At 61.6% G+C, this 26,550-nt stretch overlaps 3 protein-coding genes across 11 annotated transcripts in view; 1 reads left to right on the top strand and 2 right to left on the bottom strand.

Moving 5' to 3' along the window:
* The window catches only part of NHERF2 (NHERF family PDZ scaffold protein 2), a 28,802-nt gene extending 24,107 nt beyond the window's left edge, over positions 1–4,695 (bottom strand). For both annotated transcript variants that reach the window (XM_077316895.1, XM_077316896.1), the window contains exons 1-2: positions 4,435–4,695; positions 1,143–1,403 (exon numbers count right to left, since the gene is read on the bottom strand). In XM_077316895.1, coding sequence (XP_077173010.1) covers positions 1,143–1,403; positions 4,435–4,680 — 507 coding nt within the window. In that variant the 5' untranslated portion in view covers positions 4,681–4,695. The remainder of the gene's footprint in view (positions 1–1,142; positions 1,404–4,434) is intronic.
* A 1,323-nt stretch (positions 4,696–6,018) lies between these two features.
* Positions 6,019–25,111, bottom strand: MSRB1 (methionine sulfoxide reductase B1). 8 transcript variants are annotated; one of them, XR_013227282.1, is made up of 10 exons: positions 24,393–24,556; positions 23,300–23,538; positions 22,446–22,645; positions 21,989–22,136; positions 12,130–12,298; positions 11,532–11,680; positions 11,329–11,443; positions 8,732–11,154; positions 7,226–7,402; positions 6,019–6,095 (listed from the first exon to the last, which is right to left on the bottom strand). XR_013227282.1 is itself a non-coding variant. In XM_077316897.1 (8 exons), the coding sequence occupies exons 2-8, from the start codon at positions 23,501–23,503 to the stop codon at positions 11,132–11,134; spliced, it is 1,008 nt and encodes a 335-aa protein (XP_077173012.1). In that variant the 5' UTR covers positions 23,504–23,538; positions 24,393–24,556; the 3' UTR covers positions 8,371–11,131. The 8 variants fall into 8 exon arrangements, 5 of the variants coding, with proteins under 5 accessions (XP_077173012.1, XP_077173016.1, XP_077173017.1 ...); XR_013227281.1 differs by lacking the exons at positions 6,019–6,095; positions 7,226–7,402 and having other exon boundaries at positions 8,371–9,730; positions 9,819–11,154; XR_013227283.1 differs by lacking the exons at positions 6,019–6,095; positions 7,226–7,402; positions 12,130–12,298 and adding an exon at positions 24,769–25,099 and having other exon boundaries at positions 8,371–11,154; positions 24,393–24,600.
* On the top strand, positions 24,869–25,923 carry LOC143827513 (testis-expressed protein 2-like). Its single transcript, XM_077317111.1, has 4 exons — positions 24,869–24,916; positions 25,047–25,306; positions 25,476–25,596; positions 25,745–25,923. Exons 1-4 carry the CDS (start codon positions 24,869–24,871, stop codon positions 25,868–25,870), a joined length of 555 nt encoding a protein of 184 aa, XP_077173226.1. The 3' UTR covers positions 25,871–25,923.
* The last annotated feature ends 627 nt before the right edge of the window (positions 25,924–26,550 follow it).

The raw sequence follows: 26,550 nt of genomic DNA, 5'->3' as shown, positions 1-26,550 counted from the left end.
CCTGACAACTCCCCGAGTCCAAAACAATCTGGGCCGCTTAAGAAGTTCCCAAGCAGGAAGGCGAAAGGTGGGGGGGGGGGAAGGGGACCCTGAGATGCGTGGGAGTAGGAAGAGCCACGTTATTCGTTAGCCCGTGTCCCTTTGTCGAGGACCCCCAACGCGGTGCCCCCGGGCACCCGGGGGCCACCAAGAAGTTAGCAAAATGAGATGCAACCACTCCTGATTGGCAGAATTTATTCTTCCTCCCTCAGGCCAGGCGCCTGCCCTCTGCACACGCACAAGAACTGTGGATCCCGGCTCCCCTTTGCAAAGATCACGAGTGGCCTGCCGAGCCCCGGGCCCTGTGACTCCTGCCCCCTGTCCAACCGAGAGGCCGCTCCACAGGCTGTCATTCAAGCTTCCTAAGCCTGACCAAGCTTCCCTGGCCGACCGGAAACAGATCAGCAAAAGAGGGGATGAGAGACGGCTGACATGCCTGCAGCCGCCCGGCCGGACGCAGAGTCCCGCTCAAAGCCGCTTCCCCCTCGGTCACCCCGTAAAGCAGTCGGGACAAACAGGTCCGCGGTGTCCGGCGCCTGGCTGGGAGATACCTGGGGAGGGCGGGGTTTGGGGAGGAAGGGACCCCTGAGGAAGTCCAGGCCCAGCAAACCCACGTCTGACCCCAAAATGGAGACCCCAGCCCAGCTGCCCCCTTCCACGATCTGCCTGAGGACGCAGGACCACCGGCAGTGCTGCGCGATGGCCACCAGGCTCTGCGTAAAACCCCCACAGAGGAAGAGCCCCCCCCGCCCGCCGAGGGAGCCTGTCCCACCGAGGAGCTGCCCTCACCGCCAGCAAGTTCTTAGCCGAAATCGTTTTGGGTTGAATTTCAACCCATCTGTTGGGGCCCGGCCGGTTCTGGGGCAACAGAAAACTCCTTCCTCTCCGTGACGGCCAAAGTTTTGACGATGGTTTTCGTCCTGACCATTCTCTCCCCCCGAGGCCAAAGATTCCCAGTTCCTTCCGCCTTCCCACCAGCCAGGGTGGCCTCCAGACCCCTCCCCATCTCTGCTGAGGCAGGCCCCTGAACCGGGCTTCGGGAAGACCACAGCAGCTCCGGGGAGCCCCCCAAGCGCCCCCTGGGGCCTCCCGGCCGGCCTTACCTTCTTCCCACTCTCGGAGCTCAGGCTGTGCTTGTGCCGCTTGAGGCTCCGGCTGCTCAGCTCGGCCTGGGGCTTCCAGACGTCCCCGTTGTTGTCGCTGGGGGGCAATCTGGCGGGCGAGGCGTCCAGGTGGGTGGGGATGCCCGTGAGCACCATCTCCTCGGTGCAGGTCAGCCGCAGCCTCCGGAGGAGTTCGTCCGTCTCTTTGTCCACCACCAGCAAGCGGGTTTCGGCTTCAACGGCTTTGATCCGCTGCACCACCTGAGGAGGAGAAGGGAAGGGTCATTCGGGGAGGGCCCCAAACGCGGCTGCCGAAACAGCTCTCAAGCGGCAGGAGGGTGTCAAGTGCTGTTCAGGCGAGGGGTGTGGTGACTGGAACCCACTTCAGAAGTCACAGTCCTCTGTCAGACAAGGTGGCCAAGAGGTGGCTCTCCAGATGTCCATGGACTACAGTTCCCAAAATGCACCAGGTCCCTCCGGCCAGCAGGGCCAAGAAACACCGAAATCCCAGCAGCAACATTTCACATCCGGCCTTGCTTGAATTCCACCGAGTTCTTGGTCTGCTCTGCTCCCTGGTTCACTGAGGCTGTTTCCACTCCATTCATCGCTGCGTTCTTCAACCCCCCCCCCCCCGTTTAGCACCCAGGCCCTGATCCCTGGCAGCGCTGCAAAGGACGCTGGAGAGCTACCCAGGGAGAGGGAGACGCCAAGCCCAGATGCTGCAAGAGGAATGGCCGGAGTGCCAGAGACAGCCCCGGTTCCCCACCAGGGGCTTTCAGGGGCCAGCCTGAGACGGTCACTCTCCCAAGGTCCCAGGAGGGAGGGGGGCCCCTCTCCGGTCCCAGAAGCCACCCTGCTGGCCAGCTCAGCCAACGTCAGCACAGCAGCCCCACGGGGTCTAGACAATGGTCCATCCCGACCACCATCCTCAGGGTTGGGCTGTGGCTGAGTGGCAGAACATCTGCTCGGAACGCAGAAGGTCCTGGGTTCAATCCCCGGCATCTCCAGTTAACAGGCCCAGGCAGGAGGGGATATGCACGACCTTTCTCTGCCTGAGACCCTGGAGAACAGCCACCAGTCTGAGCAGGAAATACCGACCCTGTGGGACTGGGGGGCCTGAATCGACAGAAGGCGGGTTCACGTGCTCACAGTTCACCAATTGGGGCCTTTAGCCTCTGAACTCCCAGACAGCTCTGCTAGAGCTCTCCTCCACCAACCCTAGGCCAGTGGCTTCCACTGCATCCGGTGGCTGTGAGTTTCACAAGGCAAATACGCGTAAATATCTGCAAGGCAGTGCAAATTTGCATGCCCACAATAACAGGAAAACCCAGACTCCTTTAATTTGCGGAGCCCTTTATAAGAGCCAGCCAGCCAAACCTTCTGTAACAAAAGACTTCCGCAGGTCTATTACTGTTATTAGGGCTGGGTTGTAATGGTTTGTTTTCTGAAATAGCTTCTTTGTTTTAATCGTGACCGGCTTGGAGATGGTATCTGGAGAAGTGACAGAGGCGGCCTCTGGGGAAAAAGAGTTGACTTCTACAGCCCCATCCAAGCTCAAGGCTCTTTAGTCATAAGCAAAACCCCACAGGTCCCCAGCCCCACAGAGAGAGCGACACGGCAGCTATGGGGGTAAAGAGCGAGACCACCTTACACCGAGTGGTCCCCAGTCCATTTCGCCCTGACCCACCTTGCAGGGTTGTTGTGTAGGGGGGAAGCAGAGGAGGAGAGAGCCACATGCCCCCACCCCCCGCGCAGACTGGTGAAGGAAAGATGGGATGAATACGAACAAGGCAGGCCGCTATGAGCAAGCTGTGTGCAGGATCCCCAACTACGCAGGCCACAAGGCCCCGGAGCCCAGGGCCCTGGGGGGCTGAGAGTCTCTGGGGCAGGAAGGAACAGCAGAGCGGACGGACATCCGACCCAACTCTCTGCGCCGACTCAGAAGGACGTCTGATGGGACTTCTTCCCACGGGGGCACCCTGGACACCATGCCACCTCTTTCCAACCCACCCGTGGAGGCCGGGCGGCCACCCATTAATGTGGCAGAGCAGCTGGAGTAAGCCTGGCTCCCCCCCCCCTCCCTCACACCCCTCCAGCCCGTCTCCACCGCTTGTGCTCCCTGGGAGACATCCCGAGGCAGCCCGCTGGCGATTTATTGCCATCTTCATCATCTCAAATGCTTTTAATTACAGGGCAATTCCCAGGAGGTCCCCACAGGCCAGGCTGGCCAACGATGATGCCGTTTTACTCCACCAGTCAAAGCGCAGGGCCAGAACACCACAAAAAGGGAAGCACCCACCCGGGGGAGGGGGAGGAGACCCCAACTTCATCACCCCCCCCCCCAGGAAAAGCCTTGTTCTGCAAGCTGCCCTTAATGAGACAAATCTGCAGACAGACTCTTGTGCAAATTCGGAGCAGGAACAAGGGGCTCTTTTCCAACTGCTGGTCACTGGAAACCTGACCGAGCCCCCCTCCCCGTTTTCAGCAACCCCCCCTCTCACACACACACACAATCCAGAGAGAGAGAGAGAGAGAGAGAGAGAAAGAGAGAAAGAGAGAAAGAGAAAGAGAGAGAGAGAGAGAGAAAGAGAGAGAAAGAAAGAAAGAAAGAAAGAAAGAAAGAAAGAAAGAAAGAAAGAAAGAAAGAAAGAAAGAAAGAAAGACTGACCGGACGTGCAGTGCAGGAGCCGAATGCTGGCCTGCCCTAATCCCTCCTGCTGGCTAAGCCCCTTTGCACCACTGCAACCCCACCCCTTCTGGCGGGTCCCCAAACCTGGCCCCCAGCTAGGCCTGCCAGGCGAGGCAGGGGCTCTGGGCGGCACAACCCCTCCCCAACCAGCCGGCTGCCGATCCCCCCCAGAGGAGGCCATTTGTTTTGTCCTGCACCCAACTGCAGGGAGAGTGGATTTGGGGCCCTGGCCTGCTGACCCTCCAGGCGGCCGGTCCCCCCACCCCTCTGGCAAGACCAGCCTGTGCCCCAGGGGGCTACTGAGGCTGCTCCCTAGGCTCTCCCTCCACACCGAGGAGACCCTCTGCCCATCCACCCCGGGGGCCAGGGCCCTGTGTCCCGTGAGGGCTGCTTCAGGCACCCATAGACGGCGAGGGGGCTGGGTTGCCAGCTCCAGGTGGGGAAATCCGTGGAGATCTGGGGCTGGATGCAGGGGAGGGCAGGGGCCTGCCGCAGAGACCCCCCCCTCCGTCTTCTCCAGGGGGAGGGCAGGAGAGGGAAGGCGCCGTGGGCAGCGGGGCCCCTGGGTGTCTCCCGGGCGGGGGGGCGGGGCGGGGTGCCCACCTGGTGGTGCGTCTCCTTCTCCACGTTGACGCCGTTGACCTGGACGAGGCGGTCCCCGGCGCGCAGCCCCGCCGCCTGTGCGGGAGAGTCGGGCTCGACCCTGCGGATGAACTGGCCGCTCTTGCCCTTCTCGCCGTGCAGGTGGAAGCCGTAGCCGCCCGCGCCCTTCCGCAGCGAGCACAGCCGCGGCCCCGGCCCCGGCCCCGATCCCGGCCCCGCCGACGTCCCCGCCGCCCCCTCCGCCATCGCCGAGACCCCCAGCCCAGCGCAGTCTCCCCTCCTCCTCACGCAGCGCCCGCCCGCCGCCACTGCCACCCCCCACGCCCCCCCACAGCGCCCATCGCGCCCCGGCCCAGCTCCTGCCGCTGCCCGCCGCACCGGAGACGCCGAGGAGCAGGAGCAGGAGCAGCAGAGGGAGGGCCGGCCGGGCTGGCGGGGCTGACGGAGCTCCGCCCGCCGCCGCTGCAGCGCCTCCCCGCCCGGCCCCAGCAGCTGGAGCAGGAGGAGGAGCAGGAGGAGGTCGCACGGCGCCCCGGCCGCCCAACCAGCCAGCCGGCACCCCTCCCTCCCGGCCAGGGCAGGGGGATCTCCCGGGGAGGGGCCGCCAGGACGACCACCACCCGGCCGGCAGACTGGCTCTCCTAATGCCCTCCCGGTTCTTCTCCTTCCCCATCTCATCTCAGACCCATTTTCACCCCCTCAGACGGTTCACGGAATTCATTTATGCTCCGCTTCCCACCCCCCCACTGCGGCTGACCTCCATTTTATCCTCTCAGCAACCCTGTGAGGTCGGGCAGCTGGGCCAAAGTCATCCCCGGCCACTATGGGTGGGGATCCCACCCTCCTCCCTTTGTCCCCCCAAACCCCAAAGCCGAGTTGCATCTGTGTCCCACCTTTGCTCCCAAGAGCCCTGCAGGCAGGACTGCTTCTGGACTCGACCCCCTTGCAAAGTAGGCCAGGCTGAGAGCGGGACGCTGCCCAACGCCCCCCTCCACCGGCGGGAGGGGTGTGGACTTGAACCCGTGTCTCCCACAGGCCTCCCGTCCGCTTGAGCCGCTGGCCTTGCCGCCTGCCTATGAATTCCCCCTTCTCCCCCAGACCGGCAAAGCCCAAGAAAAACCGGTTTCCCCCAGCCTATTAATAGCGCTGTGCAAGAATTAATCTTGCATTTTAAAAGGCGGGTGAAGACTCTCCACGGTATCTCTAGCCACGGCGGATGCATTAGGATGCCGGGTGGGTGGGAGGGTGTTCTGGGGCCCTACCCCAAACATTTGGCGTTGATTTTAGGGAACCAAAAAGCCCTTTTCTCTACTGCCATGAGGCGCCAGGCAGGGAGACCACCTGGCCAGCTTTGCAGCAAGACACAAACGTGTCTCGGGTGAAAATACAGCTCCCCCTCAAATTGTCCAGATTGGTCTTGCTTTGGACACGAGGCCACATGTGCAGGTGGCAAGACCCCGGGGGGGGGGGCTCCCCCTTGGCAGCCTCACCTTCAGAATACGGCCTCAGACCGGGCTCCGGCCCCTGGGGGATCGGGGCCCTTCTTTTGCTTTTGGGGAGAGGCCTCAGATGCCTGCTTGTCTTACCTGCCTGTCTGGCCAGTAAATGCCACGGAGCTGGTTGGGACGGCACGAGCTGGGCAGCAAGGAGAGCCAGACCCACTGTGGGCAGAAAAGAAACCTTTAAATGCTTGGGGTTTTGCCAGGACCTCCGCCCCAGGTGCCAGCAGAGTCCACCCGAATGGGAGGGGTCGTGGCTCAGTGGCAGAGCGTGACAAGGACAGTCCCCCCTTCAAGCCCCGACATCTCCAGCTAAAAGGGTCAGCAGGAGGTGATGCGGAAGGCCTCAGCCTGCCTGAGACCCTGGAGAGCGGCTGTCAGCCTGAGCAGGCAATACTAGACCCAGGGGTCTGGAATCAGCACCCGGCAGCCTCACCGCTTCCGGGCCACCGTGGCCATCACAACCAGGTTCTCCCGTGTGGAAAAGGCGATCCAGAGGTGGGCCACTGCTAAAGCTCAACCCAGGGACTCACTTCTTGGCCCAGCCTCCCTCACAGGGCCGTTGTCAGGGGGAAATGAGAGGAGGAGGAGAATGCCGGCCGCTTTGGGGCCCCACAGGGAAGGAAGGTGGGAGACGAAGGGAGGAAATGAGAGCTCGATTCCTGTGCCGACGTGGCCCAGGTGCCTGGCTGCCTTCTTAGACCCCAACTCCTCCACCTCGTCTTGTGAGGCCTGCGGTCCACCGTGCCGCCCGGCATTCTGGCCGGGAGCCGCTCCGATGCCCTGTGGGGGGGGGGATGCTTGGGAGCCTTCCGTGCCTTTGTGCCCCTCCCTCTGCCCCCAGCAAGGGAAGTCAGGTGACTCCGGGTCCACTTCAAACCCCCCCAGTTTGCAGCACTTCCCGCGCGCGAGAGAGAGAGAGAGAGGCGTGGGCGCCCCGTCAGCAGGCAGCCACCTAATGGCCTGTCATTACGGCAAGGGGCTGAAGGGCTGAAGGGCGGGAGGAAGGAGGCCTGCCTGCTGGGTTGCGGGGGCTGGGGGGGGGGGAGCATTCGGGAGGGCTGACGGCAGGGCCAGAGAGCACGTTGGTCGTGCATTGAAAGGGGAAGTCATCCCCGGCCCCCTCTCCTCCTAAAAAAAGCCGTAGAAGGGTACCCGCCAGGCCTTGATCTGAAAGCTCTAGCAGGCAGGTCCCTGGGGCATGGGCCGCTGCTGCCCCTCCCTGGCCAAAGCTGGAACTGCTGGACTCCCAAAGCACCAAGGATCCCCCCCCCCAGCTCAAAATGTTTTACCTGTCCAGGGAAGAACTCTGCACATGCTCAAAGCTGCTCTTTCCTCAGGGCTCACTAACTTGGTGGGGCTCGGCTCTCTATCCGGCTCTCAATGTTCATACTCCGTCCAGAATGGGCAGACTCACGAGGGTGCCTCTGGGCACGTGCAGACTGCCTCTCCCTCAGCATGCTCAGATCCTTCGGGGAAGAAGGGAGGGGGGGGGGGGTTCCAGATGAGGCAGAGCCAGGCTGAAGGCTGGGCCTGCTCTCCAAGCCCCAGGGCTGCCCTGCAGGTCATGACGGGACTTTGCCCCCGGAGGGAATCCAGGCCGGCATCCTGCTGCCGATAGCACAGCGGCCGTCTTTCGCCTTCAAATCAAGTAAATCCTCCGGAGCCAGTACTGACTGTGCTTCACAACATACTTCCCTGCTTAGCCTTTTGAGCCAAGCTCCAAATGGGAAAAAAACAGCCCCTTGTGCTAAACCACAACACTTGCAAAGCGGAGCGTTCCCTGAGCCGGGCCGGAGCCTTCCAAGAGCCCGCTGCCTCCTCCTCGGAGCCAGCCCAGTTCATCTTTTCCCGCTGCTCCAGGAGGGAACCTGGCCGAGCTGAACTCCCCCGGAAAAGGCTGCCAGAAGAATGTAATCTCTCAGCCCCGCCTCGCAGGGGGCCTGTTGTGAGGAGAGGAAGGGAAGGGGATTAGAAGCCAGTGGTGAAGAGCAGGGCCTAATAGCCAGCCCTTCTCCTCTAGGTCTTTTGCCTCTCCAGAAGCAAAACTAATCCTGCACTGCCCCCTGCTGATCCACTGAGGCAGAGCGACCTTTAGGCCTTTCTCTCCTCCAAGCTCAGGTTCTGGTCTACCCACTTGAGAGTCGGGCAGGTCCCCCAGGGGAAGGGGAAGACCCCAGGGGTCACCCCAAGGGTTTGCCTGAGGGGGGGTGGCTCCCCCTGAAAGCAACAGGCTTCTGAGTACAACAGCGAATCAGGGCGGCATGAAAGAAACCGATCCAAAATGTGAGCAGCCAAAGTGAGCCCAGGTTGATGGTAACAAACGCCAGTCTGAGACACAACGAGCAGCCGACCCTAACGTGGCTTCCCCGATAAAAGACCGATTCAGGGGGGCAGCCGTGTTGGTCTGAAGCAGCACAGAGTTGGAGTCCAGGGGCACCTTTTAAAACCAACAAGATTTATTAGAGGTATAAGCTTTTGCGTTTGAGGCGCACGCCTGCCCGGCTTTCGCCTGCTGCTCAAACAGCTGTGGCAGGCTTTCGTCACGTTCCACCAACCTTGCGAACCTGTTTGACCAAAGGCACTGAGCGAGGCGGAAGAAATGCAAGCAAGCGTACACCTTGCAGGGCAAATCTCCTCCTGCCACTGCCTGCTCCGTTTCCTGGCCCTGTTTCTACCGCTGGGGAGATCGTGTGCCCCTTAATGCGGATCAAGAACAAGCCGACCCCGCCCCCCCCCCAACAATCCTAACATAACTGAGATCAATATTCACTGGCAAATACACCTGAACTGCAAACCTGAGCTGGATTAACCGTTGCGAGTTGCTTCAAGTAAGTCCTGGAAAGAGTTTGTGGAGAATTCTCAGTCCACTGCAGAACTACAATTCACAGAGCTCTCTAGGCTGCCATAACCTGTCAGGGGCAAGAAGGCCAAAGTTGGTTCACCGTTTTTCCATCAGCTTCTTTCTTAGAGCCTTCCTGTATTCTCCACCCCCCCTGGTGCCTTAGATTCCCTCCACTCCCAACCTGTGATCTGTGCCTTCTATCTAGTGCAGGGCTGTCCAGATGTCCGTGGACTACAATTCCCATGAGCCCTTGCCAGTTTTGGCAGGGGGTAAAGGGAATTGTAGTCCACGGACATCTGGACAGCCACAGTTCTAGTGGTCAAATCAATATTACATTGGTTTCTTCCCCTGCAGAGGTAAACAGCAGATTTTTGTGCCAGTCATAAACCGGCATATGGAACAGAGAAAGCAGGAAAGACCATGCATGTGACACAGCCTCTTTTCTGCCTCTTCCGTCGGGTGGCCTGAGGCGGCTGTTCATGTGTCAGGACCGACGGAGACGCGAGGTTTTTGGAAGGTCCTCTCTTCACTCCAGGCCCAGGAAGGGAGCTCGAGATGCCAGGCAGAGAGGAAGGAACAGCGACTCAAACGCGTTAGCCCTTTGAGAAGGTGCGAGGTAATTCCGTGTACGCAGCTGGTGTCTACAGCCTGAGCCAGGCGTGCGGGGATGCCGGAGTCCTCCTCCTGACATCGGGAGCCAGAGCGCAGGCCGGAGAAGCGTCCCACAAAAGCCACGGTCGAGCAAGGGTCCAGGCGTGTTCCCGGTTTCTCAGGACCAGCAGGGATTCTCTGGTCTCAACCTGGACTTACAGAAGTTCTCCGCTCTGCCGGTGCTCTCGATCCGGCGTGCCTTTGGCCAATCCAACGCGGGGAACGGCACCCCTGCGGTGCTGTCTGCTCCTGCATGCAAGGGACCGCCCTCCTGAATCACGTGCAGCGGGCTCTCCACCCACTGAAGCAAAAAGTGACAAAAGCTGTGCTGTGCCAAAAAATTGAATGACAAACCGATTACTCCCTCCCTCCCTCTCCCCCCCCCGTACCTTTCCTAACTGCCAGACGGGCAGCAGTTCAACCGAGGCGGCTTGTCCTGGCCTGGAAAGGAGGGGGTGGGAAGCTGGGGAGGCTACAATGTCATTTGCAGATTCAAGGCAGCTCTCTAGACGGAGAGACGCAGCAGGGACTCCCTGGGGGCATTTCCTGGGTGCCTCATCTCGGCCTTCCTCACCCCTGGTCTCCAGGACGGAGCTTTGGGAGGGGCGATTCATACGATGAGTCTCCGCCAGGACATGGCCCCTGGGAGTGGGCCGGGGGGAGGGGGATGCTCTCCTGCTCCTCTAGGAGGGGGTTTCAGATGCCACAGAGTCCTGCTGGCCAGAGGGGTCGGGGACAGAAAGAGGGCCAGAAAGTGGGAAGGGGACGAAGGCCAGGCACGAATTCCAAGCCCTTTTGGAGGGAGCCGGATGTGCCATGAGGCAGGCCAACGTAAGGCAGAGAAAGAGCTCCAGGCTGGGGGAGGCTCAAGAGGTGACGCCCCAACTTCCCCTGCAAAGGATCCTGGGAAGGACTCCTCCGATCACGGATTCCATCCCCTCCAGCCAACAGTGAGGGGGCAGGAACCGGAGGCTGCTTGGTGGGGGTCACCGGGACCTCTTGAGGCACCTGGGGGGAAGGACCTTGCTGAGCAGTTGCTTGGGAGGGGGTCTTGCTCCTGCCCCCAATGGCTCTCCCAGAGAATGAACGGCAGCCCTCTGCAGAAGGGTTCGTGGCACCCGAAACCCACCCTGGGATCTCGTTCCGGAGGGGAAGCAGCTAGACTGGGATCCAGGCGCCCCTTACGGACCAGCCAAATGTTGGGGGCATGAACTTTCACGTCAACGCTCACGGTATCCGACGAAGGGAGCCCTGCCTAGCGAAAGCTCATGCCCAAATTGTGTTGGACTCTACGCTACGCCTGGATTTTTGGTGGTGGCGCTGAAGTCAGCCAAGTCCAGAGCGCTCACGGAAGCCACGCAGACCTTTGGACTTTGGCTGCTTGCTGGCAAAGGGGCGGCAACCTTATTGATTAACGGCAGAGAGGGAGGAGGGGGGGGGCGGGAAGCAGAGAGCGGACTGGGCTGGGGTCCCCCACGGGAGCCACCCTGGGAGCAGCGGGGTAGGGGTGGGGGGGCTGCAAGCCGTGGAGGAGGTCAGCCCAGGGCTCCGGCCGGGCCTCCTCCGTCCAGCCTCGGGAAGTGCTCCCAAGTGGAGCAGAAGGGTCCAGCCAGTGGGTCTCCCTCGGCAGGCTGGCGCAGAGCTGCCCCCTCCAAGCGCAGGGCGGTTCAGAAGGCGCGTGGCATCTCGGGGAGACGGACGGCTACTCCCCCAAGTTCTTCCGGTCTGCAGCCAAAGAGACAGAGGGCGGAGGGAAACCCGTGAGCCTCCCAGCAGAACTTCTCAGGAGCGACTTGGGCAACTGGGCCCCTTGCGTGGGAGTCGGCCTGGCGGGACGGCCCGAGACCAAATTCCCTGCCCTTTGGAGCCGTGCCCCCCCCCCCCCGGCCGGCGATTGACCTTTAGGGACGAACTTGAGGGAGCTGCTGAAGATTCAGAAGCGGGACTGGCCCTTCTTCGGGCCGTCGTTGAGGAACTCGTGGCCCAGGCCGCTGCCGCACTTCCCACACGTCACCTGCGAGGGCACCAACACCACGAGGGCCTCACCACGAGGGCACTCTGGGCATGCTCAGCACACCCGCCCCGGCCTCCCCCGTGCTTACCTTCAAGGCCCCTGGGCGCCCGCGCTCCGGCCGCTTGGAGACGCTGTCGGCGTGGACCGTGTCGGTGAAAGCCGGCCATGGGGACGAGTGGGCGAATTTCGTCTTGCTGGAGAAGAGCTCGTAGCCACAGCGGGCACAAATGTAGATTCCTGCACAAAAGACGGGGGGAAGCAGGGGGTTTCTTGCATGTTCTTTAAAAAATAGAAACCACTCAAACGACAGGCGGCAAACCTGGATGGGGGGGGCTTCCGGGGACACGAGGGGGGCGCGGGAGAGGGGTCTGTCACCACCGAACCCCCTCCCCACACACATTCAGACACCTGTTCTGTCCAGAGAAAGCCAGTTTGAATCGGCACCCTTTAAACGCCCCAGCGCCCACCCATTTTCTCCAGGGGAAAGGTGAGCCGCCGTTCCGGGAGATCTCCCGGGCCGGCCTGGGGGCTGGCAATCCTGCTGCGTTCCGATTTCTCTCCGGGGACCTGCTGCCTGTGCAGGCCCGGGGTCAGCCTTTGTGGGGCTCACATCGGGAAGGGGGCTTGCTTTCCACCGCGCCCGGCCCGGGGGGGGGGGGAAAGGGGGGCGCTGAGGCTCCCCTTACCGGCCTCGAAGTGGTCCTGGTAGACCTCCCCTCCGGAGAAGGCGCAGAAGGACATGGCCGCTCCGCTCCGCTCGCTCGGGCAGCCGCCGCCGCCGCCGCCGCCGCCCCGTCCTTGTGCAACCGGCCGCCGCCTCGGCCTTCTGGCGCTCGGCTCCGCCTCCGCCGCCGCCTGCAGTTCCCGCGAGAGAGGCGCCAGGGGGCGCTGTTGGACAACGCGCCGGACACGGGTCCGCTGGACACGGGTCGGGGGGGCTGCGAGGCCGTGTTCACACGTGCAGGGAGGGAAGGGGAAGGGGATGGGGCTGTTTCGGGAATGCGCCCCCCCCCCATACGAAAGCAAATGCTACCCCTCGCCCAGCACCATGGGTCCTCCCCTAGGATTACGAATGGGGAAATACGTGGAAGTTTTTTTGGGGGACGGGACGGGACGGACGGAGACTGAGGAGGGTGGGTTTGAGGAGGGGAAGGACTTCAATGGGGCCCAGATGTCACAGGGTCCATCTTTCCCAGCAGACGCTTTCTCCTGGGGGGCTCAGCTCTGCCGCCTGGAGAGCAAAGGAGATCCCAGTAGATCTCCAGCCACCACCTGGAGGCTGGCAACCAGGGCCTCTGATGGCACTGCCCAGTCAGAATTAGCTATCCTAAAACTCAACCAGCACAAAGGAGGAGGGGCCGCTCCTTAGGAGGACAGAAAGGCAGCCTGGTGACACAGAGCAGGGCCAGCCCTTGCAGGGCAATGGCCTGGATTTGTTCTTTGTATTCACTCCACTTGTACCCTGCAAGGTGGGCCAGGCTGAGAGTGTGGCCAGCAAGCTTCCATGGCATTTGTAGGGATTCGAACCCAGGTCCCTCAAATAACAGCCCCACAAAGATCGGCAAGAAGGGGGGAGCCTTGGACCCCCAGGCCGAGGGACCCGGCGCCCAGGAAGGGGTCTTCCTCAGCTGTCCTGAGCTGACCCCTCTTGCAGGAGGGATGGGGCAGGAAGCCCCGCCTCTTGGCCCTGATTGGCCAGCCCCGCTTGGTGGGAGGCAGGCGTGGGGAGGGGAGGGGAGGGGAGGGGGGCTCTGCAAAAGCTGCCGGGAGAAGAGATGCTTTGTCCCACCGCAGATCTCTTGCCCGCTCCCAGCCGCTTGGCAAAGCCCTTGTCTTGGGGGGTGGGCGGGGTGCAGGCACCCATCCGCGGGCCTCCCCCCTCCCTGCACCCGGGTCGCTCGTGCCGCACCCCCACCCCACCCCACCCCACCCCGCACGCGCGTGCCCCCCCCCCCCCCCCTCCGAGGCAGCATGGAGCCGCACCGTCTCCCGGCCGGGGATTCGCTCCAAGCGTACCGGGGAAGGGCCTCGCTCTGAGACGCCTCCCAGCCGGTGGCCCTCCGCCTGCCGCAGCATCGGCTGCCCAGTGCACGAAGGATGCCGCTCCCGACGCATCCCTGGCCCCGCCGCCCTGAGGCCGGCCGGCAGCAGCGCTCTCCCCCGGCTGCCCCCGGCCAGAGCCACACGGATGGCTGCATCCCCCTCCTCCTCCCGGCTTAAGGCTGGAGCGGATCAGCTGGCCGACCGGCCGGCCGGCCATCCTCCCAGACGTCATCTTCTGCCCACGTGAAAGCGATCAGAGGCACCAGCCCGGCCCCGGGTCCCAGCAGAGGCAGCGGGAAGCCCTCCCGGCAGGCGCCCGGCCGGAGCAAGCGAATGGGAGCCCACCCGAGACCGCCTCCTCCTCCTCCTCCGCAGCTTCTGTGAGTGCAGCAAGAGCCGAGGATGCGTCGCTACTAGAGTGCACGGGGTGGGGGGTGGGGGGTGGGAAGGGGGCTAAGAAGGCAGACTACAGGAGGGGACAACTTTTCTTGTGGGGGGGGGAGAGCAAGCAAGGAGGGGTGGGTGGGCCTGCTCCTCATCTGTTGCAGGGCGAGTCCTGTGTGGTGCCGTTCCTGGCACTTGCTGCTCGTGACGGGATGCCCGGGGCCTTTGGGGGCGAGACCCGTGCCCCTCAAGACAGCCGCAGGCAGAATGGAGACAGGGGGCTCTCAGAAGGCCAAACCCCTCTGGGCGTGCCGGGGGGGAGGGGGGGGGGCAGGCGCATTTATAGGGACCCGGAATCTGTGTTGGGGAATGCAAGGGGGAAACCACTGGAGAAGCAGGGGAGGCAGCAGAGGGAGGCAGCAGGGGGATGCCGGTCCTGCTGCAGGAGAGGTGGGGGGCCGGACCGAGTCCCCGGGCCTCTCCCTTCTCGCTCACACCCTGGGGGTGCAGGGCAGGCAGTCCGGCTTCCCTCCTCCCCTGGAGCCCACCCGGTGGGTCGCAGCCCTCGCTCTCCCCCCCGCCCGAGGGGGTCTCCGGCCCGTTGAGGCCCCTTCTGATCTCCCTCTGGACCGCTTGGCTCAGGCTGGCGTCCGGAAGAGAGGAACTGCGGCACGTCAGAGCAGGCCCTGGGTGCGCATCTCCGTCTCTCTCCTGCCAGGGAGGCCGCTGCCCAGAGCGAGAGCCGGCAAGGGGGCGGGGGATAGGGGGCAGGGGGGCACCGTCTTCCGGCGTGGTCAGGCGAGCCGCACAGAAAGTTTTTGGGGGTGGGGGGAGGAGAGACTTCTCCCATGCCCTCCCACGGGGCTCCAGGCCGCCTGGAAGGGGTCTTTCCTGACCCCAGACACTGTGAGGGCTCCTGCCAACTGCACGAAGCACAAGGCTGTTTTTTCAGGACGACACAGCTTAGCACCATTTCCCACGCGCTCCTCAGAATGCCCACTTCTGCCCAAGGCACCTGCCAGCCACGGTGAGAATCAAGTTGGAGCCCTGCAGCACCTTGAAGATCAACCGAGCTTCCGTTGGCGGTGCCAGGGCCCAACTTGGCTCTGCTGCTTCCCAGAGAGCTAGAAGGGGAGGGTGTCATCTTCCGCCTTTGCATGTTCACGCGCCCCGCATTTGAAAGCCGCTCTTGGGAAGGGCAGAGGAGTGTGGCAAACATCTCCTCCCAAGCCACAACTCCTGGGGCAAGCGTTCATCAGCTGCTGCCCAAGTCATGCCCCTCGTGGTCATCGATGACCTGGAAGGGAAAACACAAAGGCCATTCCTGCTCCTGGCCGGGCAGGCATCTCGACCCAGCTTCTGAAAGGGGACTCGGTTGCCGATTGCCAGGCGGGGCCTGGAGATCGCCAGGAAATACAGTTCCCCTGGAGGACAGGAGCGTTGGGGGCTGGACTTGAGTCTCCCCTCCCAAATGTCCAGGAATTTCCCAACCTCATCCAGAACTCATGCCCGTTTGCTTTGCCTCCTAGGATTTCTGGCTCAGCCGTTGCAACCAAACCTTGCAGAGACCGGCTTGCCGAGCAGAGAGCCACACAGGCTGGGCGGGGGACGGTTCCACGAGGCGGCAGGGCCGAGCCACCCTGACTCCGGCCGGCCTCCGCTTCCTTCAGACTCATCAGTCTAGGGGAGAGGCCCAGGGACGGGAGGCCCCGCTTCAGGACCACGGAGCCCCTCTGCTGCCAGGCATGGAGCACTGCCCAATCCCTCACGCTCTTCCACTCCCGTGAGCTGCCAAGAGCACATTTGACGCACTGGCCCCGCAGGCAGCCAAGGGCAGAGGGACCTTGATTCCGTGAGAGCCTCTCGCCCCACCTCTCCCCACACAAAGCGGTTTGGAAGAAATGGTCCAGAATAGCCCAGCCGGCGGATCAGCTAGCCTGGGGGGCCACCGTGGCCACTAAGCTTTCCCCCAGCATCACCTTTCCAAGGAAGCCGCTTCCTCCCTTCCGCCCAGCCGGGAGGCTCCAAAGCCATGGAGTCCCCCTCCCAAAGCTGCCCTTTGCTCCAGGGGAGCTGGTCTCGGTAGTTTGGAGAGAAGCTGCAATTCCCACGGATCCCCAGGCCCCACCTGGAGGGCTGGCATCCCCTAGCTCTGCAGCCCCATGCTTCCTCCCCTGCAGCCAAGGTTGCCAGGTCTGGGCTGGGGCTCTTTTAAAATGCCTCATGAGGAAATTGGCTTGATGCCATTTCTCCAAAAGGCCCCCCCCCCCATGGCATGAAAACCGCTCCCCCTTCTAGCGGATCCCGGAGCCAGGCTGTTCTTGGCAGCCCCGAAGCTGCGTTTTCACGCTGAATCACGTCCCTCTCGAGTCGGAGAGCGGAGGCGGCGGAGATGGGGGAGGCAGAGGAGGTGTCTTCAGGCACCAGAGCCTGGAAAAGAGGCCTCGGGGCTCCCTGGCGTCTGCCTGTGGCGCTGGGCAGAACAGTTGGGAATCTTTCTCAAAGTGACGTTTGGGTGCCTGCTCTCAAGTCGCCCCTCCACGTGGGAGCGAGAGCGCGCCCAGGATTGCGGCTGAGCTCCGGGCGACAGAGATGGAGGCTCCTAGGGAAAATGGCTGCTCTGGAGGGGGGGTCTACGGAATGACACTCTGCTGAGGTCCCTCCCCTTCCTGAGCCCCGCCCTCCTCAGGCTCCGCCCCAATCTCCAGGGATTTGCCAGCTCAGAGATGTGCATACATCTGCCAAACTGGGCGAATCTTGGGCCAGTCACAGTGCTCTTAGGGCTGTTCTCGCAGAGCTCTCTTAGTCTGACCTGCCTCACAGGGTGTCTGTGGCAGGGAGAGGAAGGGAAAGAGGCTGATCAGTCACACTGGGACTCCTCCTTCAGGGGTCTAACAAGCCAGCTCTTCTCCTGTTCAGCGTTCCTCCTCCTTTGCCTCTGGATCCTGCTTGTCCAGGGCGGGGGGGGGCTCTCCTGGGACCACCGTTCCTTGGGGAGGGAGAAGGCCAGTGCCGCGAGCGGAACTAATTTCGGGTTGCACCATGCGTGGGTCTGCCCTTTGTCAGGAGACAAGGAGAAGAGCTTGTGGGCCACGACCGAATCCCGGCAGCAATTAAGCTTTCGGCAAGGATAATTAGACGAGGGAGTTTGGGGACGCCGCGGGAGTCCCTTCAAAGCAAAGGAAAGCCAAAACTGGAGTAGGGGGTCAAGGGCCTCCTTTGCAAAGAGGAACTGCCGCAGGAAAGTTTTCAGGGTGGGGCCAAAGGATTCAAGTTGCGGCAACGTGCACTGCAGGCATCACAAGCAGAAAACCAGAGATTTGTGGCATCTTAGAGGGTACGGGGTTATGCTGGCAGCTTTGGCTGAGTTCAGTATTCACTGTGGCATGCTGAATGTTCAACGTGGCCATCAGGGAGGGATGCCAGCCTCCAGGTGGGGCCTGGGGATCCCCCGTAATTACAGCCCGTCTCCAGACTACCGACATCAGTCCCCCTGGAGAAAATGGCTACTTGGGGAGGGGGGGGGGGACTCTGTGGCACTGCACCCCACGGAGGTCCCTGTCCTCCCAGGCTCTGGCCCCACATCTCCAGCAGTTTCCCAGTGGGGAAATCTTACCCCTCCTTTGCCTGCCGTCCAATGAAAAAGCCTCAGAATTCCCACGCAGAGAACTGGCGAGCCCTGGCTCAGGTGACATATTTTAAGCGTTCTTCAAAGGGAGAGACAGTCTAAGTGAGTTGCTAATCTGCCCTTCTCTGAGGCTGGCAGAGGAAGGTACGGGATGAATTCTAGCACTCCTACCAAGCCCAAATCAACGAGGGAAACTCCTGGCCATAAACATCTGCAAAGCTCAGCAACGCGAACTGAGCAACACGACCTTGCTGGACAACTCCAGCGTCTGCTGATAAATGCCTTCCCTCCCTCCCAGATGGCTACTGGCCTCTGTCCCCCAGGCGGGATGCTCCTACCCGTGGCTGTGTACTCTGCGTTCCTTCGGGACGAAATGAGCTTTCTAAATCTGGACTGTATCATTACTGTGCTATCGATCGGGCTTCCAGAAAGTTAATAACCTCTCAGGAGACGCAGGCCGCCTTTGGGGTATTTAGAAGCCACACAATGCAGGAGGGCAGTGATTGACAGCAGACAGAAGTGCTGAGGCCGTAGAAGAGACCGGCTCTATTATTTTTGGTGTTCCAGGCAGCTGAAGGTTATATGATCAAGACACCAGATTAAAAAGGACGGGGAGGAGAAGACAGACAGAGGTCGGCGGAAGCGTTCCCTAACAACTAACTTACTTTAAAGTTTCTGCAAGGTGGGGGAGAAAGCACAGATTTTAAATTTAACTTGTCAGCTCATGACGTCGGTAGCGGAGCCCAGTGGCACCTTTAAGACCGACTGAGTTTTATTCAAGGTGTGAGCTCCGGTGTGCACGCAAAAGCTTGCAGTCCGTGCATAAAACGGACTGGGCCTTCAAAGGGGCTGTGGACTCACACAATGGTCGGTCCGTGAGTCGCTCTCTGATTAAAGTCAATGACAAGCCGACAGTCACGAGGCCCCACAAAAGAAATAAATCAGTCATCATCTTGAGCACTTGGCACTGGGCCCCGCGTGGCCATTAGGCGATGGAGAGAGTAAGAAGATTTCCCTCCCTTAATCCCTGGCGCCGGCCCTGTGTCATCGCGCTAGAAAAGCCCAGCGGCCGCTCCAGTGCGGAGGGTCATTTCGATACCTGGCACGGTTCGTGTGGGAGGGCGCTCGTTGGAAGGCCGATGGAGAAGGGGCGGGAGGAGGAAAAGATTCCGGAGAGCTCTCGAGCTGCCCTTCTCCCCAAAAAGATGAGGGGGGGGGGATGAAAGAGACATGCTGTGGGAGCGGCAGCTGCTGAAATGACATGATCTTGGCTTGAATATCCTGAGTTTGTTTAATATTGCTTTTCCGCCCTGCCCGTCCCCACTAGCCGCTGGAGCAAGAAACCGCACGGCCCGTCCATCTTTTAAAAGCACCCGGTGGGCACCCAGAAGGGGGTTGGCAGGTGTCATGGTGCCCCCCTGGTGGAGGTACGACACAGGAAACTTAAAGGAGCCGAGTGGCTTCGACCGTGGGGCCCTGCAGAGCCTGTTCCGGAGGCTTCTCCCTCCCTGCCTCAAGGTTTGCCTGTCTCCCCGCCTTGTAGGTCCGGCTCTGCTGAGGAGGTGAGCCATGGCTGACCGGTCCGGAACGGCCTCGAGCCCTTCTGCGACAAAGCCCTCTTCTCGAGTGGGCTCCCAAGAGTTGGCGTTCTCACAACCGCGAGACGAGTGGGGAGGCACGGACGGGAACGAACTGATCTTCGCCTGGGACGAGGAGGAGGAAGGAGCCATTGTGGGCCTCCCGGAAAGCCTCTCCCCGTGCAAAGAGGCCCTCCCTGCGGGGCCCATCCTCCGGGGAGCCCCCTCTCCGCCGGACTCCGATTTCTCCCCCGCGAGTTTCCCGCCACAGAGCTCGGCCGGGCTCGTCCACCAGCAGGGCCCCAAGCCGCTGATCAACCTGGTGAAGTCCCTCTCGACGGAGATCGAGTCCCGGGAGGGGGCCTCCCTCCGGCCCCAGCCGCTCCTGAGCCTGGTCAAGTCCATCTCCACCGAGATCTCCCGCCTGGAGCCGGAGGTGACGCAATCCAAATCGGACTCCAAGCTCAACGTCCACCGCTGGCGCCAGATCACCCACCCCAAGGGCAAGAACGGCGACTCCCGGACGGCCCCCTCCTCGCCCAGCACCTCCCCCTTGGAGGGCAAAGGCAGCTTCTTCAAGGCGCAGGAAGCCAAGTTCGAGGACACCAAGCGGCGCTTCTCGGAGGCCATGCAGGAGCCACTCAGCAGGCTCAGCAGGATCATAGGCGACGAGAACAGCCCTTCTTCTCCCAAAGCCAAGCCCGGCCCTCCTGGCAATCACGTCCTCGAAGCTCCCGCCAGCCTCCGGAGAGACTCCCCCGCCCCGGAAGCCAAGAGCGAGGGCCACGGCTCTCCGCAAGGGGCCCTGTGGGGCCAGCCCAGCCGAAGGAGCCAGGGAGAGGAGGGCCCGCCCGCAGGGCAGAAGTGGGGGCCTTCCTCAAACTGCCGGTACGAGATCTGCTCCTACGGAGACGTCATCCAGGTGGTCGAGGTGGCTCCGGAGAAAGGGCCTGGCGAGGACGAGGTGCGGACCGTCCGGCCTCTGGAGGTCTTGTGCCCAACGCAGCCCCGGGGCACCGTGCCAGGCAAAGCCCTCGCCTGCATCGCCCTGCTGGCCTACAATTACTTTGTCCTGCCTCTGCCACCCTACGTCTCCGGCCTCCTCCTCGGCCTGGCCGGTGGGTTCATGTTGGGCTTCCTGATCATCTTCCTCTTGGTGCCCAAGCGCTCCCTGGCTCGGCGGGAAACGCAACCGCGTTGGGGGAAAATGCCCTGGGAGGTGCTGAACCGACAGCCGCAGCAGGAGCCCGACGGGCTTAAGGTAAGCGGAGCCACACGCGACTCCAGGGTAGGGGTGCCAGGCTCCGGGTGGGAGGGACAGCCCATCCCCCGAGCACGGAGAGAAGCTCCCCTAGGAGGGGAAAGGGCTGTGTGGCACCGTGCCCCAGAGGCGTTTCCTTCCCCTCCCAGGGCTGGATGAACGAAATGTACTTCTACGACCCGGAGCTCTACCACCCGTCGCTGACGCACTCTGTGTTTGTGACGCTGGAAGACTCCTCCGTGAAGCTCTCCTACCCCAAAAGCAACATCCCCCGGAGGGCCACCTTTGACGAAGAGATTGCGGACGTGGCTTTTGTGAGTCACCACCAGTACGACCTGCGTGGCGCGAAGGTAAGGCCCAGGGGGACAAAGGGCTTAAGCAGCGCGCGTCCTGCCTTCTCCTCAAGGGCTCTGCCCTCCGTTTTGCAGTCCCTTCATCCAGCGCGGTGAGCCATCCACGCAGCCCACCTCAATGGGCAGGGTCTGACTTCTCCTCTTGGTGTTCCAGGTCTTCCTCTTTCCTCCTGGGCTGGCTCGGAAGAGGATGTGGAACAAGAAATACCCCGTCTGCGTCCTCCTGCCCGAGTCCGATGATCCGGCCAGCAAGGGGTCCGCTGAGCACGACGCAGACCCCCCAAAAGAGCAGAGTGCTAAGAAGAGGCAGCCCCCCGGCCAGGACACCCCTCCGAAGCTCCCGGAGGACCCCCGGGAAAGGACTCTGTACCTCTTTGGCAGAACGGGCCGGGAGAAGGAGGAGTGGTTCCAGCATCTCACCAGGGCCTCCCAGGCCAAAGGTCACGAGCCACCCAATGCCGGTCAAAGCGAGACCAGGGCAGGTAAAGGAGGAGAGGGGCCTGGGCCCACTGGGTCTCCTTGGGGCTGGGGGGGCCACAGGGGGAGTGTTGGGCTGGAGGGGCCACTGGCCTGGCACAACATGGTTAATCTTATGCTGTATTTAACAGGATGCCTGTCCAACCAATCAGAAGCCCTGAAGGGCAAAACCCCCACCTAGCTTGCCCAAGTTCTAAAAACATGTTTGTCAATGGAGGTTTCAATCTCGAAGACAGCCATGCTCACCATAGCTGCAGAAGACGCAGAGCCCTACAAGCTCCAGCCGGTCTCGCTCACGGTCTCCCCTTTCTCTCCGCGGCAGGCGCAAACCAGCTCAGCCCGTCCGGGAGAGGGACACGGAGCAGCAGCAGCAGCAGCCGGGGAAGTACGGAAGACCTCCCTTCTTTGGCCAAGCCCAAGGATCTGGCCGGGAACGTGCGGGAGAAGCTGCTGCTGGACTACAACATGTACATGTCCCGGACGGTTCCGGCAGCAAACAACCCCAGCTCTCCCGAGAGCCCCTGCCCCGGGGCGGCTGGGAGCCTGACTCCCAAAAAGGTGAGGAACAAGCCAGGGGGCCGAGAAAATGTCTCTGGATGAAAATGGGCCTGAACCGGCTGCCGGCAGGGGTAGGACCACTTGAGCCTGGGGAGGACTTCCGCTTTGTCTTCAGAACCCCTCCACCTCCCTTTGGACTCCCCCCCCCCCCCCGAGAATCTCATGGCTCTGGAATCTCGCTCCTCTACAGCCACGTGACCCGGTTCCTCTCCCGAAAGCCCTGAAGGATGTGTGAGGACACATTGAGTCCAGTTGGCGACTCACCCCTCTGTCCGCGGGTGAGCGTCCCCCGTCCTCACGCTCCGGCTTCTCTCCCCTTTGTCCGGCCCAGAGCCTCGGAGACGACAGCATCGGCAGCGAGCCGCAGACGGCCTGGGTCAACGCGGTGCTGGGGCGGATGTTCTGGGACTTCCTGAGGGAGAAATATTGGGCGGACCAGGTCTCAGACAAGGTCCAGAAGAAACTGGGACGGATCAAGGTGAGGGAGAGGCGCTGCCCCCGACTCTCCCGCTGGAGCTTCCTCCGGCTCCTGGGGTCGGGACGGACGTGGTTAACCCAGCTAGGCTTGCCAGCCCCAGGCTGGGAAATGCCTGGAGATTTGGGGGTGGATTTGGGGAGAGGAGGGATCTCTGTTTCTAGTAAAAGGGACGGCTTCTGTCTTTCTCCTCCCCCCTTTCGCTCCGGCCCAGCTGCCCTATTTCATGAATGAACTCACGCTCACCGAGCTGGACATGGGCACCTCCATCCCTCACGTGGCCGGCATCTCCAGCCCAACCGTCGATCCCCGAGGTGAGTCCCGAGGGGCCACGCGTCCGGGGGCTGGGAGGCGTGCTGAACGCAGACGCTGCCTGGGGCCTGCTTCGCCCGCCACGGACTGCTCTGATCAGTAGCGACGGTCCTTCCTTTCTCCATCCCCCAAACCTGAGAACGTCACGAAGCTGAGGCTTTACTCGTGCCAAGCGGCTACAGACGGCTGTCCCTCCCCTCGCGCTCTCCCCCAGTCCCTCTGCCACCCCCCGGCTGAGACGCTATCCGCCCGAGCGGCGGATTCAGTGGAGGGTGCGGGCAAAGGTCCGATCCACTTTCACGCTTGTCCCGCTTTGCTCCGCAGGGCTTTGGGTCGACTTGGAGGTGACCTACAGCGGGCCCCTGCAGATGACCCTGGAGACCAAGATGAACCTGTGCAAACTTGGGAAAGAAGCCCTGGCGGAGGAGAACGGGAAGGTGGACCCCGGCGGGGAAGGGTAAGGCCGTGCTGCCCCTTTCCCGTGGGCCTTTCATACTTGCCAACACTGGGGTGGGAAAGACTTGGACAATTTGGGTTTTGGAGCCTGAGGGAAGCAGGGCTTGGGGAGGGGAGGGAATAATACCATAGAGTCCCACACTTGCAGGGCAGCTGCTTACTCCAGATGGACTGATCTCTACTGCCTGGTTCAGCCCTACTTGGTCAGCCCGCTGGATCAGCCAATCTCTGCTCCTCGTCCCCACCAGAAGCGTTTCAAAGGTGGGCCTCAATCTGCCAGAAAGGTTTTCCCGTGGATCCTTTTTTCTGTAAAGTGAGCAACTCACACCCACCTCTGTGATGCGCTGTTCCCTTTGCACTGAATTGGGAAGATGGGGCAAGTCAAAACGACCCTCTGAAATGTCTGCGATGCCTCCTAAAACTGCACCGCTCGCTTCACGGCCTTGCCCAAATGTCAGGGAAGGCTGCGTGCATCTATTTCGGCCCCTGCTGTGTGGGAGACGGCCCAGTGCCAGTCTGAGCAGCCTCAGTTCCATGTTTGAAACACGCAACACCTTCCGGTTACAAGCGCCTGGGGGGGAAATGACGATGCGCCAACACAGCCCAGATTAGAGCAGTCGGCTAATGGGGGCCTGGAGAGCCGTCGTCCCCCGGTTGAATTTCAGCCCGATAAGGCAGATCAAGGGATGAGTGGGACTGACCCCCGCCCCGCCCCCAGATCGGGCTGAGCCATCTGTCTGAGATCCTTCTTGTTGGTCGGAACAGGGGATGCGACAGCTGGAGTTTTATCGTTCCAGGAAAGAGGCCAAAATACGACCGCAAAGAGGATCAGGTTCTGCCAGAGGCAGCTTCTCCCCTTCGCGGTCTTGGTCGGGGGTAGAAGAGTTTGATTTGAGATGTTCAGGGCGTGAGCTTTTGGGAGTCAAAGACGCGCTTTTGGCTCTCGAAAGCTCACCTCCGTCCGAAACCCTTGCCAGTTTCTGAGATGGGTCTGGGCTTGACTATCGCAACTCTCAGGCTTCTGCCTGCCTGAAGGACTGGGGGGCAGGGGGCAGGGACCACCACGAGGGAAGGGCTGGGCTTGTGATCACAGATCAGCCCTCCTGAGCAGAAAGAGCTGGCGGATGGATTATCTAAATCAATCAATCAGGGGAGAGCGAACCACGTGCACAGTGCATATTCTCTCTTTCTCTAGTTTCAAAAGGAGTTCAATTTCAGGGTTTGAAGAATGCCAAGCGGGACCAGGAATAACTTGGATGGCCCGATAAAAATAACAGCCGCGACATCTGCCTGCTCCCGGCCCCTCCGCAGGCAGTGACAGCCGAGCGACGAGGCTTTCCGTGGGGGGCCTGGCCAGGGCAGGGAGCAGGGCCCATTCTTCTGGGCCTCCCGCCAGAAGGTCTGCTAAAAGATTCCCCATAGTACCTGGGTGCAGGTAACAGCCCGCCTCCGCAGGCTCCAGTCTTCGCAAACGGCTGACTCGCTCCTCCGCTTCCTTGCAGCATCCAGCCCCGTTTAGTGCTCCTGGCTGACAGCGACGCAGAGTCTTCCAGCGCCGGATCCTCCGAGGAGGAAGAGCTTCCCGCCGTGGAGCCTTCAGGCGTCCCCGGAGACAGGAACATCCCTCCTGGGGCTGAAGGGTACACCATAGAGTCTCCTCGACTTTTTCAACGGACTGGAGTAAATTCGTAACCCCCCCAGCCGCAATTCCTTCTCTGCCAATGACCCCGGGGGAGGGAGATCCGTAGTGGGGTTAAGGGCGCCGGACTCGGATCTGGACGACCCCGGTCCAAATCCCTACCTCTTCCGCAGAAGCCTGCTGGGTGAGCTGGCAGGGGCTCATGGGAACTGTGGTCCATGGACATCTGGAGAGCCACAGCTGGCCACCCCTCCTCTCACGCATGCTGGCTGACCCAGGGGTCACGGCGGAGCTGAAAGTCAAAGCGATAGTGCCGTCCGATTTCAGGAGGGAGAGCAGAGGAGGCAGGGAACCAGCCCAAGGCAGGGAAAAGCGGAGGGAGGCTGGCCAGGGATCTTGCCACGCAGCTCACGGTAGGTGTGCCAGCGCCTGCTTCTCAGTGCTTACGCCAATCCGGCCTGACTCCCCCCATTCTCCTCTCTCTTAGCCACGTCGTCGGAAACAGCACGAGCCGGAAAATCCTGCGCCTGGTGGACAAGATCGCCAAGTCCAAGTACTTCCAGAAGGCTACCGAGAACGAATTCATCAAGAAGAAGATCGAGGAGGTCTCCAACACGCCGCTGCTGCTCACGGTGGAGGTCCAGGAGCTGACGGGCACCTTGACGGTCAACATCCCTCCGCCCCCAACCGACCGAGTCTGGTAAGAGGGGAAGGCTCTCTCCTCCCCGGTCACTTCTCTGAAGCAGAAACAGGACCAGCCCACACCTTTGACCCACGGTGCTCCCTCTCCTGCAGGGAAGGGCCTGGGCCTACTGCAGGAATGCCCCAAGAGGTCAGCACGGGTCCCTCTTGCCTCCTCCCCTCTGCAGGTACAGCTTTAAGACTCCCCCCCAGCTGGATCTGAAAGTGCGCCCGAAGCTCGGGGAGCGGGAGGTCACCTTCATCCACGTGACCGAGTGGATCGAGAAGAAACTGCAGCACGAATTCCAGGTATTTAGGGGTTTGAAACCCTCCTAGATCCACCACCTCTCTCCCCTGGGGGATGATGGGTTTCCATCACAAAAACACCAGAGAATAAGCATTAACTGTTGCTACTGAGGCCTGGTGGCTTCTCAACTCGAGTCTCTCTCCCCGCTAGAAAATTTTTGTGATGCCAAATATGGACGACCTCATCTTGCCTCTGATGCATTCTGCGTCGGAAGCCCCGATGCCTGCGGAGGAAGCCCCCGAGGACTGCCTGGGAGAGAGCGAGAGGGAATGCTGAGGAGGGACGCAGCCCGCCCGAGAGCCTCAATGGGGCTGGCCAAGGGAATCCTGCCGCCTGGCCAGCGAGACCACCTGGGACGGGAGTCGGTCGGGATGCTGGCCTTTGGCTGAACAAGACATCCGTCAACCAACCCTGTGAGTTCTGTGGAGTTCTGTCCCAGTCACGCTTCCAACCCGGACTTTGCTAATCGGCAGCCATGTCCCACAGAATTTGAACGCGAGACCCATCAATAAGGCTGGGCGAGAGCGACCCTCCTCCCCTCCTTCCGCCTGACGGGAACCAGTACGGTATAGTGGCTCACGTGCTGAACTACAGTCTGGGGAGAGACGGGTTCAAATCCTTCCTTGAGCAGACAGCTGATGGCTGGCCCTGGACCGGCCGTTCTTTCTAAGCCCAGCCACCCTCACAGGGCAGTTGTGTTGAGGATGAGCTAGAGGAGAGCCACATAGGCCTCCCTGGATTCCTTAGAGGAAAGGAGTGTGTGGGGGGGGGGATGCACACACAGACAGAGAGAGACTTAAGCTGGTCTCTGGGCAAGAGTCCCTAATCTGGTGGGAAAGCCAACTTGGAGACTGGAACCCACCAACCAGACTTCCCCTTCACGAGTCCAGCCCCGAGGAAGAAAGTGGCCAAAGCTGCTACAGGAGTAGTTTCCCACCTGGCAGCCGTGCCCTTCA

This window comes from Paroedura picta, chromosome 17 (assembly GCF_049243985.1).
Source record: "Paroedura picta isolate Pp20150507F chromosome 17, Ppicta_v3.0, whole genome shotgun sequence".
Taxonomy (NCBI): domain Eukaryota; kingdom Metazoa; phylum Chordata; class Lepidosauria; order Squamata; family Gekkonidae; genus Paroedura; species Paroedura picta.
Note: the sequence above shows the minus strand (reverse complement) of the source record. Positions and strands in the feature narration are given on the sequence as shown.

Bases quoted from the DNA above. Each gene is read 5' to 3' on its own strand.
- MSRB1 (XM_077316898.1), bottom strand. From the start codon at position 24,870: ATGCGTGAGAGGAGGGGTGGCCAGCTGTGGCTCTCCAGATGTCCATGG. The intron at 22,646-23,299 runs GTGGGTGTGAGT...TGACGTTCTCAG, and splicing joins GGGAACAGCGCATCACAGAG to GTTTGGGGGATGGAGAAAGG. The intron at 11,444-11,531 runs GTAAGCACGGGG...GTGCCCTCGCAG, and splicing joins GGCGCCCAGGGGCCTTGAAG to GTGACGTGTGGGAAGTGCGG.
- LOC143827513 (XM_077317111.1), top strand. From the start codon at position 24,869: ATGCTGGCTGACCCAGGGGTCACGGCGGAGCTGAAAGTCAAAGCGATA. The intron at 24,917-25,046 runs GTGCCGTCCGAT...CCTGCTTCTCAG, and splicing joins AGCTGAAAGTCAAAGCGATA to TGCTTACGCCAATCCGGCCT. The intron at 25,597-25,744 runs GTATTTAGGGGT...TCTCCCCGCTAG, and splicing joins AACTGCAGCACGAATTCCAG to AAAATTTTTGTGATGCCAAA.